Source organism: Oncorhynchus gorbuscha, linkage group LG26, assembly GCF_021184085.1.
Source record: "Oncorhynchus gorbuscha isolate QuinsamMale2020 ecotype Even-year linkage group LG26, OgorEven_v1.0, whole genome shotgun sequence".
Classification (NCBI taxonomy): Eukaryota; Metazoa; Chordata; class Actinopteri; order Salmoniformes; family Salmonidae; genus Oncorhynchus; species Oncorhynchus gorbuscha.
In genome coordinates this window covers 40,162,585-40,179,542 of record NC_060198.1, presented here as the reverse complement: position 1 = coordinate 40,179,542, position 16,958 = coordinate 40,162,585, and the positions used below count along the sequence as shown (strand labels likewise).

Here is a 16,958-nt window from a genome sequence, read left to right as displayed (position 1 = left end):
CAACAGTGGTAGGCCTGATCACCGACAAGACGAGACAGCCTAAAGGGAGGAGGTCAGAGACCTGGCCGGGTGGTGCCAGAATAACAAGATACAGTGCCTTGCAAAAGTATTCACCCCCATGGCATTTTTCCTATTTTGTTGAATTACAAATTACAACAATTTGGATTTCATGTAATGGACCTGAACTGCTACTATAGATCTGTCCCGAGAGGACTGAATTATCCATAGTAGAGGTTGACACTAAAATTCTAATTTGAGATACATGTTAAGAACACCAACTGGTACGCCCACTCTGATCTTCCAAGGTTCTTAACTTCTCAGTAGGGGCACATAAGATATGAATGGGTGATTCCTCACAAACTATAACAAAAGAAGGTGATTTCAGAGATTTCCACAAAATGTAATCCATCAAAGGGTTTTTGGAAGGATTATTGACACCACCTTTGCTTTGTAGCAGCTACAGATTAAACATTGTGGAGTCTTAAAGGAGGCCTGGGTAAGGCCAAAATGTCAAAAATGTTCCATATTCAATTAATTATTTCTCAATTACGCTTTAAGATAAAAATGTCAAATATATGTCAACAATCCTCACTCTGTGGATTAAATTACATGAAAATCTTATTTCGCTCTAGTTTCGTGATCTATCCAGATTATTGTTTTTGAAGGTCATTCTACAGTTTCACATGAAGGGACAAGCTGTGTACATGGTGCTCATTGTCCTAAGAATAGTATGGAGGGGTGTACAGGGAGGCAGTACCATTGTCTGAGAGTGGTGACAGAGAGTGATGGGCAGCCCCAGCGAGAGGGAATGCATTCAAAGCAAGAATTTGAGAGAATCACATGGCAGGGGAGTTGTCATAAGGAACACTCACACATTCAGACAGAAACAGGAATCCTGGGAAGGAAGGTAAAATATACAGGTTTCAAGTGAAACAGGATGGTACATGACTATACTCCTGGGCCTTTTGCTTGTATTGAATGTGTGACAATGTGAGTGCATCTGTGTAGCCCATTTACTATAATTACGCTCGCCCTCACTCTCAATGTCACAGCAAATAATATATTTGAAGTCCATAACATACATAATTAGTCTCACTTTTAACTCTAGGCCTATACATTATTTAGTAAAAGAAGGGTAATATATTAAGACAGTGAAATTAAAATGCAAAGAACGGGAGCTCAACGCATTGTGTTTTGAACAAGACTAATCACCTGTTCAATAAGTCACACGAACACTTCGTTTTTATATTCGTTTGATGTTCTGCTTTTAGCGTCTGTGCGTCCTTTGTTGTGTTTTATTGTTTTATCAAATGTCCCCTTTGGGAGATTAATAAAGTACTATCTTATTCGACTTTTTTAAACAAAATAAAAATTATATTCAATTACATGCTAACCACACGTTTACAAAAATGCTTGCTTCCTACATTGAGGAACTGTAATGTTTTTTTTAATGACCTGACTAGATCATAGAGGAACAATTGTCCAGACAGAGGTTTGAGTTTACAAGTTTACGGTTCATTAACCTAACTTCACGCATGCTACTGTTTGTCCGTAGCCCACGCCAAATAAATGAAGCACAACCTATAAAACAACTGTGACCTTCTCTTGTGAAGGCCAGACATAAGAGAGAGAACAATGGCTAAACCTGGTCTTAAATTCCAAAGGTCCATCCCCCTGCCCAACCCCCCTCCACGCCACTCCGCCAACTATCGTTTTTCAATCTCTTGTTTTAGATATTTCAACCGTCCTGCATGAAGTTTGCTATCAACGCTACTCTATCGCCACCTGCAGTTTACTATAGGTTGGTGCTCGTTCTCCGGTGTGTTACGTCATCGCGTAACATTGTAGTTCCATGTTTACTTTGACGCACAGTCCGACAAAATGGCTTCAGTTCCACGGTTGTGTTTGTTACTGTCAATTATTCCCACAATACTTATATTGTGTGCTGATTTTGCGTGTTGCAACACTGGCAGAAAGGTATGTCAAAACCACTTTTTATTTGCCAATATCTAATTACATTAACTTAGATAACTAGGGTGCTTGCTGTTAGATCTTGCTAACCGTCCGACCTTAGCTAACTAGCCAAATGAGTTAATGAAGACAACGCATGAATGCAATACAGCGTTACTTACTGTGCAGATAATGTTTTCACCAACGTGTATCAAACACGTAACGTTGGCAGCAAAATTAGCGTTATAGTAACGCTAGCTAGATTGATATTATGTTGTTTAGCTGGCCGTAGTTGGTTAGCTAGCTAACGTTATCTAGGTAGGTGGCTTTGACAGCCTTGGTGGTGGTGCTCAATTTGTCACGCTATGGTAGTCATTTGTAATATTGCGCGGATGTGTTCAACACATACGCACTGTAAATCAAGCCAAGAAGAATTCGGATCAATACCACTATGTTTGAATGGCAGGACCAATTTGTGGAAATGTCGTCTTACATCTGAACTGCTCATTGTAAAGTGTTCCCAGGGTAGGTATATATATTACAGCATCCATTGGGGCCCTAGTTGCTAACTGCACTTTTTGCTCCTTCTTGCTGCAGCACTTCTGTTGAAAAATGATCTACCCTAACTTTCAAAAGCCAATCAAATTAGTTCTGCCCTGGGAACTGCCAATGCAGTAAGTAAAACTGCTAGCCAGAATAGATTCCGATCCTACGCTTTTTTACATCTGCGTTGGGGTCGGATAGTTTCGATTATTGTTTAGGTTAATACACCACGGGGGATGAGAAAATGCGTTACGCTTTCAAAAAAATCCCATTATCGCAACTGTTACACCGAGAAGAATGAAGGACTGCCGTTTTTTGTTCCGTTTTTAGTCCTAATGCTAGCTAGCAGTAGCCACAGCAGCCATTATGGAATGACAGGCCGTGTTGAATATAGGGCTGACCCCATTTAGTCGATTGGTCGATTGTTTGGTTGATAGGTTGTTGGTCGAATGAGATTTCTTTAGTAAAAAAAAAAAAATCATGGTGTACAAGACACCTGTCTGATTCGCACCTGTCTGAGTGAACTGATCCATTGTGGAGGCCGTTGAAATGGCACAGTTCATCAGTCTAAGTAAGACATGTGCTACTAAAAATGTAACGTTATATTATGGCAGAACAATGGTGCAACACAAATAATGCTTATTTTAAAACAAATGCGATTTCTCCCACGTTGGATAGTGGTCGCAGTCTGCGGTTCTGAAACACATCAGTGCCTGTTGAATTGGCATCTTTTCCTAGACCATGTTGCAATGTGCATAATAGCAAAGTAAACCATCATATTGGTGTTGAGAACAATGCGGCTGAGGCAGCAGAAAACAGCCCTTGCCTTAATTGTCTAAGAAAAATGAGGAGAGAGGAAACACCAAATTAATTAGGTCTATAATCAATAGCCTAACTGTTAAATGTAAGACAGATCCTGCTTCTGTTGCCTATTTGAGTATTTATTTGACAGCCTACTGATTCTGTGAGCACCAACAATTTCAAATTCTGCTGTTTTTAATCTTTGCTATGCTGTAATAAAGGCTTTACACTTTTTGAAATTAGACCATCCTCTCTGGTATTATTTATAATTTATTTAGTGTTTGCATTGTTCCAGATTGACCGAAAAAATATATTTATAATAATAATAACCCTTTTTCCTTGATCTCCTTCTTATTGTTGTTATTACTATTTTTGTGATCATCCTTATAATAATAAATCATGTCATTAGTAGGCATAGTAAAGCAACCTTGTATAACCACCATCAAGTTGTAGGCCAAAGTCTAGTCTCAATACCATAACTTACTTAGGCCTATATTTCAATACTTATATAGGCTACTGCATCACTCAATCATTTATCCGTTCATGTCATCACACCGCAATGGAATCGAGCATTTTAGTTTAAAAATAAAATAACAAGCAATGATTTAATTCATAATTAGCGTAAACAATAAATAGGCCTAAACCGTTTCAATTCGTAAATTGCATTTACAAATGATTTTAGTCTTTGCTGTAATAAAGGCTTTACAAAAAAACATTACAACAGTCTAATTTATTTATTGTTTACATTGTTTCGAAACGGTCAGGAAAAGTATATTGTAGTCTAATAGCACCTGTTTGGCACACACAGGACTAATATGCACGCAGCGCTTGCTCCATACCATCTTTTTCTTGATCTCCAGTATTTTCCACAACTAACTATCTGGCTTCCCCTTTACCTCCTGCGCAACCAGTAAACGTTCCCCTGCTTCAAGTTTATTTGTCACGTCCTCTGCATTCATTTTGCTGTCACGTTTTAAGGTGTACAGAGTTTGTTCTAACCAATTTATTGATGTGATTATGATATGCTATAGGTCAGGCCCTATTGGTCATGTGCATGTGAAGCATACATGTGTCACATAAAGAGAGCACAGGTTGAGGGAATAGGGATAGTTTCTCCTAAACAAATTAGGAATTTCGGTAACAGAACTTTTCAGTCAGAAATGGCTGTAATTATGTTGCCGTTTCAGCAAAACAGACGGTGCTATACACACTGATGTTCTGTGGTGGTCTCTGCAGCAGGGAGGAGAGAGAGACAACGGGTGCTAGTCACACAGTCATTCGCTGTCTCTCTTTTTTTTTTTTTTTTGTAACACTGAGCAGCAAACCTGAGCCAGGCAGCACAATCAAATCAATTGCGGTCGGATTCCCTCTAGTCATTTGTGTCTTAACTAATTCATCAAACAGTTCGCTTAAAGCATCAGACAGGCTCTGTGCATATAGTTGAAACACATAGGATGTGTCAATCGATTGGTCGAAAGAACAGACAACTTTTGGTCGACCAATATTGTTTTTAGTCAGGGACACAACAAAGGAGATGATTGGCTGACAGACACTGCCATTAAAAAAAAAATATCGGTCTAACATTTGGGATAATTGGACAATTTGTAGTACAACACAATTCTGTGGATTGAGGTACGTTTTCCAAGCCATATCTCGCTCCAGCTCCGCGGTGTCTTAATCTAAACAGGAAGCTTGTCCAACCACAGTGTACCTGTAAGCAAGAGTCGGAATCTATTCTTTCTAGTAAAACTGCATCTATTTCCTTCTCCACAGACTGGTGATGGGCTGGACACAGACTTCAGTGGATTCTCTGTCCCTCTTGAGCATTCCTTTGAAGTTGGTGAGTATGTATTGTCTAACTGTGATACGTTATTCTTCAAGGTTCCATTTACCGAATGACGGAGATATCGAGGTCACGATTTTGGTGCTCATCATGTGTTGTTATACCATTTCTTTCTTTCAGATGATGCGTCTCGGTTCCGTATGCGTGGAGCTCTGCAGTTAAGGGGTGGGAGGGAGACGAGTGTGTCCCTCTCCCAGAGCCAGCTATCAGAGGAGGACAGGAACACTCTGAAGGTGGGAGAGGAAGGTAGAGGCAGATGTGGTTTGGAGTTTACTGTCAGCAGTCAGGATTTTGTTCTGAATCTGTATCCCCCTGTCCCTCTGACACAGGAAGTGGCTGCTGTGGATGGTCTGTACAAAATCCGAGTGCCCAGAGTGTCTTTGACAGACAGGCAGACAGAGCGCCAGATGGATGGCTACCTGACGGCGTTTGTCAGAGCGGTATGTGTGTCTCACCCTCATAGCAAGCTGAAATAAAAAAAGACAACACACCTCATTGGCATTTTCTTTTGTAAACATATCTGTTTCTTCTCTGTCTCCCTCAGTGCTCTTTAGTTGAGTCCCACCTCAGCGATGTCATCACCCTCCACACTGATGTCTCTGGCTACCTCATCGGCGTTTCCATAGTGACCATTCCAGGCGCGTGTCGGGGGACAGAGGTGGAGGACGAAGTTGATCTGGAGGCCTTTAATACTACGCTGACCATCATACCGCCTACCAATGCACCCCAGTAATATATAATATATAATAGTCCTTATTGATGTTCTGGTCACAGAAACATGGTTCTGGCTCTATCAAATCTTCATTTGATTTGATTTTCTAACTCTTTCTCTTCAACCTTTCTCTTTCTCTGTCTAACAATATTCTTCATCATCCTCTCCCCCAGGCCGGAGACGGCTCTGTTTATTGAGCGCATGGACATAGAACATGAAAAGAGAGGCAAGCCACAGGAGCAGAAATCCTTCTTTGCCAAATATGTAAGTGTGCATAGACATCTGTGGTTTGTGTCCTGCACTGTGTCATTATGACCGTCTATTGGGTCTATCCCTGGGCTCTTCAAGTCTTTTAAACTCTGCTCTGCTGTTCAGTCTTGAGCTGCTCTGTTCCATTATATATATATATACACTAAGTGTACGAAGCATTAGGAACACCTGCTCTTTCCATGACAGATTGACCAGGCCAGGTGAAAGCTTTGATCCCTTATTGTCACTTGTTAAATCCACTTCAATCAGTGTAGATGAAGGTGAGGAGACAGGTTAAAGAAGGATTTTTAAGTGTGTATCAAGAATGGTCCATCACCCAGAGGACATCAACGCTTTCGAAACCTTGTAGATAGGGCTGTGGCGGTAATGACATTTCATACGCTGGTGATTGTCAAGTAAATAACTGCCGGTCTCAGTAATTTACCGTTAATTAACATAAACACATTTAGCATCTCCTATCTTCCATGCATAGCCTACGGGATAGGACCGGTCCCTGGTTGTTCTTTGCTTAGTGTGCCTAGGTACAACCTCTATGTTGTGAGTGGCTACCTGGTTGATCCTGCCAGTAGCATATGCTTGTCTCAAAGATTAAGCCATGCAAGTCTAAGTACACACGGCCGGTACAGTGGAACTGCGAAACTCCACTGATGGAGATCTTTGGAACATCTACATTTGAAAAAGTCTAATAAATCCATGTAATATAGCCTACACCATCACAATAAATCCATTATTTATTTTAGACAGGTCTAAAGAAACATGATATGAGGAAAGTGTGGTCTATTTCAGACAGGGTAGCATACTCTGAGTATTAGGCCCTGATCTGGCTATGCCATATGGCTGTGGGCTGCACTAGTTCATTTAGCAGACAAGATTTGCTTAGAATTCCGTGGCATTATTTTATATTATTTTATAATATGAAGAATAGAATTGAACATGGTTGAATAAAATGGAGAGGATATTTTGATTAGAGGGAGGGCGCACATGCGGCTATTCTGTGTTGAGCAGTTAACAAAGAAACAGGTACTCCTATATGCTTAATTTGGAGATTTATGTAACTTTAGTTCTGATACAAATGTTGGGTAATATGTTTTGTAATACATTCTATGGCTGCATGATGCGACTGTAATGATGATTTGAAAAAAGGCGCATGAAAGGCATGAGCTCTGCTTTGTTTCTTGCGCAGGTTGTACACATCAGTCTCTCATTCACAATTTGACAAGCACTTGATAAGCCTTTAATTTCCTGGCGGCATCCCCTTTGTGTGGCCGTATTGCTCCTAAAAAAAATCCATGCCATTGCCACCAGTGGCCGTTATGCCCTTGGGCTGAATATAAAGCACCTCTCACTCAAATGGCTCTCCGTCACGTGATCATGTCTTTCTCACAGGCTACAAGTGAAGACAGACACTTCAAGGGACGCCACTGCGCGCGTCCTTATTCAATTCCGAGGCGCATATTGACAGAAAGAACTGTCTACATTTACTTTTTAATTGACCTATTCTGTGCGAAAAATAAATATTCCAAAAATAGTCTGGGACAGTTGTGGGATTGGATAGATCCCAAATGAATACCACCACTAGCATCAAAAAACATATTTTAAGCAATGAAGCTGACACAACAGATCAGAACGTTTAGTTTAAAATGTTGCTAAACTATTAGGCATTTCTTCACATTATAACCGCAGACAATGCGCACCTGGCAGTAGGCTAAAAGTGTGGATGTCCATTAGTAAATGGTCTTCCCCGAAACTTGACTCACATGCTGCGTATGTATGCCAGTTAGGCTCTGAACCCGTTGTAAAGCTGATTTTAATATGCCTCATTTTAAGAAGTTATTTGGCCACTTTTGATATGGTTTGTATCACAACTAAACAGATAGGCCAGGTGTGTGACTATGATTTGAAAAAGTCGCCAAAAAAAGGCACACACTGTTTCTTACCTTACTGCACACAAGCTGGGCATCATTCACAAGTGATAACACATCATTCACAAGTGATAACGCATCATTCACAAGTGATAACGCATCATTCACAAGTGATAACGCATCATTCACAAGTGATAACGCATCATTCACAAGTGATAACGCATCATTCACAAGTGATAGACTAATATTATCACCCATCAGACTATTCTTGATTTAATCTTGTCTTTTCAGATACTAAATAATATATGTATGAAATTAGTTTTGATTTAGAATGTACCATTATCATTCACCTGTCGGAACGGGCAGGGGGAGAAAATACATGTAATCTATGCACTTAAATAGCAAATAGAGGACACTTTTCACGTGGTTCATTTTCTTGCCAGCCAGGTCGGCTATACTCCCTTTGTAAAGAGAAGCAATGTGCTTAATATTATGAAAGTTGAGAAATAAATATAGTAGGCCAAGCCCATAGAAAGCTGATGGGATCCTCCTCTTTTTAATAGAGGCCATCACACGCATGAGCACTCATTTAGTGTTTTGATTTTCAATTACATTTGCATTGATGTCAAAGTGATTAGAGGGACAATAGAGAGCTGAGTACCAGGCAGATAGCAAGTTTTGTAGGCTACTAATGATCAGCAGCAGCATCATCAGAGCTTGAAGAAGCCTGTAAGACTGTAATCATGACTCGTGATCGCCGGTGTGGCAGTAATGCGGTCACTGTAACAGCCCTACTTGTGGAGTCCATGTCCCGATGAATTGAGGCTGTTCTGAGGGCAAAGAGGGGGGTGCAACTGAATATTAGGAAGGTGTTCTTAAGTTTGGTATAGTCGGTGTATATCGGCATGTTGTTAGGTGTCTTTGTTTTGTCTAACCCTAGCCAATACGGATATGTCCTGTCCTGAGGGGTATGCTACGATTTGAAGCTACTCGGGGTTTTCTAGCTAGCCAGCTTCAGTTAGCTTCACATTCCAGCTCAGGCTTTATCCGTACTACAACGGTTGATATTGGTTGTCCGCCTGCCGTTAACTCTACCTATTTTAACACACAAAGTCGTCTTCCTCAAATGAAGGGGATGGTGACGCAATCTTTGCAAGAGGGAGGGAATCTGATTGCGTTGGTCCTCGACTCGCAGCTCAGACACTTCATTCAGGATAAATTGAGTTAGCCCTGAGTTAACCTTGAATGAGAGCAGGGTAGTTCTGAAGGATTTGTTGCCATAGAAATGTACCTGGCTAAAAGGTGAGCCACTTCCGTGGTATCAGTTATACCGAGTTTGACTCGGTTGACCAACGTTACCTCACTAACTGCTCAAACTGCGTACATAGTATAGGGCTCTGTGCTGTGCTGTGCTGTTTTATGTGCTGTGCTTCCATTGCTGTGTTTGATTTAATCAGTGCTGTTGTCTGAGTCTGTGTTGCTGATTGTGACTGTGTTATTTATTGACTCAGTGCTGTGCCGTGCCATTTGTTGACTTAGTGCTATGCTGTGCTGTGTTCCAGTGGTATTTGATTCTGGGAGGTGCAATCTTCCTCATGGCCAGCAGTTCGGCACAACCCTCAGCAGGGGGAGCCGAAGAGCAGCAGAGCTGATTCCCACTCAAGTACTGTTCTCACTTTGGCTCATTCAGCAACTCACTCTGGGCTGTCAGCCTATGTCTGTGCCGCGCTCCGTGTCTCTTCTGCTTCTTGCAAGCTTATGTATATATGTGTTATACTGTTCACTGATTTGATTAACGCTAACATTTTTCACTAATCATTTTTCCTGTTTGTCCCTCCCTTCCTGTCCTTGTCATTCAAGGTCAATGCTAATGATCCAGTGCTAATGATCTGTTTTTTTTGTCACTGCAGACCTTTAATTAATCCAGGTGTGTCCCATTGATTAGTAATAAGATGAAGCACTCTGGTAGAATAGGATTGGACAACATACACACCTTCATTGCTAAAGTGGATTAAATTATCACAGTTTAAGTAGCCAAAGTCACCACAGTCATTTTGTGCCTCCTTCTTTTACACACTTGTCATTGGCATTGACCCTGAGTTGTCTCACTTCACTGTTCACCTCACTCTCTCAGCCACTCTTTGTCCTTCTCTCGTTTGCTGAGTGAGGTGGACATTGAACGGGATGAAACTGTGGGACTGTTGTGCAGGAGAAGCATCACTAATCACAGCTTGTCGTCTTACCCTGAGTTAGATTAACATCTTGTATCATTTGATAATAACATGAACTTCTGCCTCCCTCTCTCCAGTGGATGTACATTGTTCCCCTCGTTCTCTTCCTGATGATGTCAGGAGCTCAGGATCAGTCCGGGGGTGGAGCAGCTAATGGAGGAGGCCGATGATCGCCATGCCAACATGATTTATGTGGAGCAGTTTCTTCTACTTGTAAATAATTATGTAGAGAAATGCACACCATTCAACACACTGTTACACATAAACTAATATGGACAGATGAGCTAACCTTGAGAACGTATGTCATGAACTTCATTTTTAATATTGAACTGATGGGAAAAATAAAATATTTATTACTACCTGATAACTGTGTCTGTCTGACTATGGTATTGATAGCCAGTATGATGCTGCTGGATACATATTCAAGAGTGGTGTGGGTGGGGGATGCTGAAGAAAGAGGGAAATGGGAGTTGTTTTCAGTCTTCTCTACTCCACTAGATGTCCTCTTTCTCTGCCCATCCAGAACGATGCCTTATTGAAGATTCGTTCAACGTTAACGCAATTCAATGGAGGATGACAAAGGGAAATTGTCGCTTTTGTGAACATGTCACCATGGATAAAATTTGCAGCATTTTGTTTGTGGTAATTCTTAAAAGTACATTGTGTAATAGCTGTAGACAGTCGTGTAATAAGGTGTTTATTATGTGTTTAGCTATTGCAGTGTCAGAGAACTGTCATTCAGATCTCATACCCTGTCCTGCCATTAATCTCTATTTTATTGCACGGCTTGACTGGCACGCATATTCAAGCAGGCACATAAAACCACATCAAAGCAGTCATGCTTCACAGTCCAATAATACAGTGTTGCCAGGACACTATTGAGTCACTGGTTAAGTCCAACCCCTCTCCTCAAATTTCTTCTCTGATCTGTTACTCTGTCCCTCCTCGTGAAAATCCTTCTGCTGTCAATCTTCTATTCAATTCTCTGCCTGGCTCTCTGGTACTGCCTTTACTCCCATCTCATCTTTGCTTAATTCTAAGCCATAGTTTGTCTTTACCACCCTTCTGTCTGTCTCTACCACCCTTATCCCTGTGTCTCTACTGCCCTTCTCCCTCTGATTCTACCCTTCTCCTTCTGTCTCTACCACTTCCCCCTCTCGGTCTCTACCCATCTCCCAATTGGTCTCTACCCTTCTCCTTCTGTCTCTCTACCACTTCCCCTCTGTCTTCCAATCTCCCACTCTACCCTTCTCTGTCTCCCACTCATATTTATAAGAATCTCCCAATTGGTCTCTAGTCAGGCTCATATTTATAAGAATGAGTCAGGCTAGGGGGATTGTAGAATGCCAGCAGTATAGCTTTAGAGACAGAATGTTCTGGAACCCCTGTGTCAACATGGCCACCCCTTGTCAGTCAGCCTCAACGTTCACTTGTCTGTTTTTAGTCTATGTACACAGCTGTGAGGTGTAGCCCCTTATTTTCAGAGGCTCAGTGTTGAGCTCCCTCGCTTTAGTGTCCTCTGCCCACCCCACATTACCAGCTACCACTTTGGTCCTACAAACACAGAATTATGTTAGGCTCTGCCCTGAAACCTTTAACCTCAACCTTATCCCCATGTTCCTCCCACCTCGCTCTGTTAACTTGAGAAAGGAAGGGATGAGGTGACGAGGACAGCTGAAGGAAAAAGGAGAGCTTGAATGGAAGAAGGGAGAGAGCGACAAAGTAATTTGTTCGTTAAAAGATATGCCACTGTGTCAGGTGGGAAGGCATATGACAGTAGAAAACACTCAAGCAATGTGGGGAAAGTTATATCAGAAAGATATGTCTGATTGTCTTTCTAGTGTCTTTCTAGTGGCAGCCCACAGGTACATTGTTATATTTGTATTTTATATGAATGAATATATCTCAATTAATATGATTTTGAATGTTACATTTGACCTATATCTACGTCATTGCAGCTCTCCAATCTCTCTCAAACTAACCACGGATGTTTTGTTGAATGAAAAATCATCCTTATTCATAAATTATTCGTAAACACCAGCCTGTCCATCAGCATTAGGTAGTTGGTCACCTTTTACTTTCTCCACAAATAGCTCTCATCCAGCAGCCTGGTCTCATAGACCAGATGTAACATAGTAAATGTAAATCCAGGACACTCAAATTAGTATGATATGTTATGTTCGGTTTGGTTACATAAGACAGAAGATTACTTAAGGCAAAAACGAAAGTTGGGTGGTTGGTCGGGCGTATACCGTGAACGTCTAGCAACCCAAAGGTTTCGTGTTCGATTCTCATCAAGGGCAACTTTAGCATTTGAGCTAATTACAAATGTTGCAACTGCTTAGCATGTTAGCTAACCCTAACAATTTACCCTAACTCCTAACCCTAACTTCTAGACTAGCTAATGTTAGCATTAGCCTCCTAGCTAACATTAGCCATAACAAATTGGAATTCATAACATGTCATAAATTTAACAAATGCTTTACATATTGTATGAATTTGTAACATTTTACAAATTGCAATTTGTAACATACAAATTGTAATTCATAGCATATCATATGAAATGCATGATGGACATCCACAAATTAATACATACCATAGGAAACGTAACATATACTAATTGGAGTGTCAGGATTTACATTTACTATGTTACATCTACCCATGAGTCCAGGTTGCATCCAGAGGAGCCTATCAGCACCAACCCTGATGAATGCCTGTCTACCAGGAAGCTGGGGGAAGATGACACTGGTGCACATGAGAGTTGGAATCTTCAAGAATGGAATCCTATGAGTTTGTTGTTTAGCTTTAAAAAGGGATTTAAGAAAATGCATAAACAAGTCCATACTCTAGATGAAACACTGTTTTGATGTGTGATCAAATTGAATAATTCTGTTACAGAACATGTCTACCAGCAAAAGTGAACGGTATATTGATGTTTTATGTGTTGGAGTTCAAATGTTTCCTGTCCAGCTCATATGCTTTAACCTCCCCACTCACACACGTTGGGTAGTGGGTAATACAGGGTCCCATGGAGGTGTGTATATTATAAGCATACAGCCATGTTCATAGCACCAAAGCCTCTCAATATTTCCTATGTATTTATTTAACCTTTATTTAACCAGGCAAGTCAGATAAGAACAAATTCTTATTTACAATGACGGCCTACCCATATATATCAATTTACCAATATATAAGTCTCTGCATAGCACTATGGAGTGATGTATGGTGTCAAGGACAGAGAATATATCACAGGCCACAGATAGCTAAGCAAGAGAAACCAAAATACATTTGGAAAAGTGAGGATGGCCACATGGGAGAGATGAAAGGGGGGATAATAGACAAATCGAAGGATAAGAAATTAAAGGATGAGAAGGAAGGTAGAGGATAGAGTGAGTGAAGGGTGAAGAGAGTCAGATAAATATTACAGACCAATTGGGCTGCTGCCTGCATGCCGGTTGTGCCACATAAATCTCTGGGTCCCCTGTCGCTAAGAAACCAGCAATGTCACCATGACACCGTGCGTGGGCAGGGACCCCCGGCTTTGGATATCCTGTGATTAAGGAGTATTATGGGGTTTATGTTGCTCTGGCACAGCTATAGGGAAAACATTTTTAGTGCAAACATCTTTAATGCTGGTTAATGTTTACCTTGTCTGTAGCCCTGCTCTGTAAGCACAATGTAAGATACCAAGTTCTATTCCTTCGAGGGCCTACTTAGTAAACTGTTTGTAACTCATGTATACATGGTACACCATGGGGCAGTTTCCCAGACAGTGAATCTCCATTGAAAGTGCTTTTTAGTCCAGGACTTAACCTATGCCGCGAAAACCGCCTCCGTGTATTTATGAGAACACGTTATCATATATAAGTCATGAACAACAATTCTTATACATTACATTAGTACATGTAGCAAACTATGTAATCATTTTTACAAGCAGTGTATTAGCCATTGGTTAAATTCAGCATTAACAAGCTTAGTAATGTTCACGTACGAGCTTCATTGCATTCGCGGGTCCTGGGTTGCCAGTTTAAGCAGAGTTGCTGGCAAGGTTGCGAAGTTCGTACTGACCCAAAAGCACACATAGAAAAACAGCCACCATGAGAAACGTGAGAGGAGGAAAGCACCTGGCTTTTCTATCAGCTGGTAACAGGCTCCTAACAGGGCGTCAAAAAAGGGAAATGATCGCAGGGGCATATAAAGCATTACAGTCCCACATACAATTCTTCTTCTAAATCTATATGGTACAGTATGCGTAGTGTGCCATTATTTGAGTCATTTCACCATACCACTATAACATTATCATAACTCGTAACAAATGGAATAAAATACTAGCTATCAGATAACTCAGTGAGTGGACATGTTCCTGTATGGAATATACCGTGGTGGTATTAGTCTGTATAATAATGATGCATAGCAACCCTGGAGGTGCTGAAAGATCTTAGTGTAATACTCTTTAAGTCCACACACTGACAGCACTACGCTGTGGGTGTTGAATGCTGATGTTTATTAGCATACCACACACTCAACATATCTGGTCTTCTAGTGGCCAGCACGAAGCAGGCTCTTTCACTTCATTAAAATGCCTCTTCTAATAGCTAGATGTCCCCGAACACAGTGACCCAATGAAACACTGTGTCCTGTCAAAGTTAATTTGTTACAGAAATACAGAAATCCTGCTGTTTGAAATGATTTGGAGATAGGAGGCAGGTAAGGTGCACCTTCCCAGGCAGTATCTGAGGATGTCGACAGCATGGCTTTTGACATTACAAGCTAGAACACTTCAACACAAGCCCACTGCCCAAGAATCATACAGTATCTGCAAGGGCAATGCAATCGTCATTCAATAGCTCCGCATTTTGCTCCACACCTCAGACTCACAATATTCCATCACCTTTCTATACGCGAGGCCTATTATATTTATTTCTCAACTTTCCTAATATTAAGCACATTGCTTATATTTACAGCAGGAGATTAGCCTACCTGGCTGGCATGAAAATGAACCACAGTTTGGAGAGAGAGGTCCGTGATATTGGTCCATTCTAAATCAAAACAAATTTCACACGTATACACTACCGGTCAAAACGTTTAAAACACCTACTCATTCAAGGTTGTTTTTTAGTTAAAAAAAACTATTTTCTACATTGTAGAATAATAGCGAAGACATCAAAACTATGAAATAACACATAATCATGTAGTAACCAAAAATGTGTTTAAAAAAATCTAAATATATTTGAGATTTGAAATTATTCAATGTAGCCACCATTTGCCTTGATGACAGCTTTGCACACTCTTCACATTCCCTCAACCAGCTTCATGAGGTAGTCACCTGGAATGCATTTCAATTCACAGGTGTGCCTTGTTAAAAGTTAATTTGTGGAATGTCTTTCCTTCTTAATGCGTTTGAGCCAATCAGTTATGTTGTGACAAGGTGGGGGTGGTATACAGAAGATAGCCCTATTTGGTAAAAGACAGAGTCCATGTTATGGCAAGAACAGCTCAAATAAGCAAAGAGAAATGACAGTCCATCATTACTTCAGGACATGAAGGTCAGTCAATGTGGAAAATCTCAAGAACATTGAAAGTTTCTTCAAGTGCAATCACAAAAACCATCAAGCGCTATGATGAAACTGGCTCTCATGAGAACCGCCACAGGAAAGGAAGTTACCTCTTCTGCAGAGGATAAGTTCACCAGCCACAGATTGCAGCCCAAATAAATGCTTCACAGAGTTCAAGTAACAGACACATCTCAACATTAACTGTTCAGAGGAGACTATGTGAATCAGGCCTTCATGGTCGAATTGCTGCAAAGAAACCATGACGAAAGGACACCAATAATAATAAGAGACTTGCTTGGGCCAAGAAACATGAGCAATGGACATTAGACCAGTGGAAATCTGTCCTTTGGTCTGATGAGGCCAAATTTGAGATTTTTGGTTCCAACTGCTGTGTCTTTGTGAGATGCAGAGTAGGTGAACAGATGATTTCCACATGTGGTTCACACCGAAAGCATGGAGGAGGAGGTGTGACGGTGTGGGGGTGCTTTAATGTTGACACTGTCTGTGATTTATTTAGAATTCAAGGCACACATAACCAGCATGGCTCCAGGCTGTGTAAGGGCTATTTGACCAAGAAGGAGAGTGATGGAGGGCTGCATCAGATGACCTGGCCTCCACAATCACCCAAATTCCACCCAATTGGGATGGTTTGGGATGAGTTGGACCATAGAGTGAAGGAACAGCAGCCAACAAGTGCTCAGCATATGTGGGAACTCCTTAAAGACTGTTGGAAAGCATTCCAAGTGAAGCTGGTTGAGAGAATGCCAAGAGTGTGCAAAGCTGTCATCAAGGCAAAGGTTAGCTACTTTGAAGAGTAAAATCTAAAATATATTTAGATTTTTTTGGTTACTACATGATTCCATGTGTTATTTTATAGTTTTGATGTCTTCACTATTATTCTACAATGTAGAAAATAGTACAAATTAAGAATAACCGTTCAATGAGAAGGTGTGTCCAAACTTTTGACTGGTACTGTATGTAAAAGGCGTATAGTGTTTGTGACATACTGTACAGTGTGTGTTTGCTTGTGTTTTTTTTGCGCTCTATAAAGGTTCACTATGTTTGCAGAAGTTTCAGATGACAGTACCAACCCTTCGGTAACCCCTCACATCCAACTAAACTTCACCAGACACCCCTCATCTCCCAACCTGGGCACCTCCTGTCCTGACCCCCCCCCCCATTCTCCCTGAG

The 16,958-nt window shown here is 41.0% G+C and overlaps 1 protein-coding gene across 2 annotated transcripts; it reads left to right on the top strand.

Moving 5' to 3' along the window:
• The first annotated feature begins 1,849 nt into the window (after nucleotides 1–1,849).
• Nucleotides 1,850–10,579, top strand: LOC124016357 (ER membrane protein complex subunit 10-like). 2 transcript variants are annotated; one of them, XM_046331917.1, is made up of 8 exons: nucleotides 1,850–1,977; nucleotides 5,068–5,134; nucleotides 5,258–5,370; nucleotides 5,467–5,577; nucleotides 5,682–5,866; nucleotides 6,023–6,113; nucleotides 9,544–9,644; nucleotides 10,290–10,327. In XM_046331917.1, the coding sequence occupies exons 1-7, from the start codon at nucleotides 1,882–1,884 to the stop codon at nucleotides 9,631–9,633; spliced, it is 753 nt and encodes a 250-aa protein (XP_046187873.1). In that variant the 5' UTR covers nucleotides 1,850–1,881; the 3' UTR covers nucleotides 9,634–9,644; nucleotides 10,290–10,327. The 2 variants fall into 2 exon arrangements, with proteins under 2 accessions (XP_046187873.1, XP_046187872.1); XM_046331916.1 differs by lacking the exon at nucleotides 9,544–9,644 and having other exon boundaries at nucleotides 10,290–10,579.
• Nucleotides 10,580–16,958: the final 6,379 nt, after the last annotated feature.

Coding starts and splice junctions, on each gene's coding strand:
- LOC124016357 (XM_046331916.1), top strand. CDS start 1,882: ATGGCTTCAGTTCCACGGTTGTGTTTGTTACTGTCAATTATTCCCACA. Junction 5,135..5,257: donor TGAGCATTCCTTTGAAGTTG/GTGAGTATGTAT, acceptor TCTTTCTTTCAG/ATGATGCGTCTCGGTTCCGT. Junction 6,114..10,289: donor AATCCTTCTTTGCCAAATAT/GTAAGTGTGCAT, acceptor CCCTCTCTCCAG/TGGATGTACATTGTTCCCCT.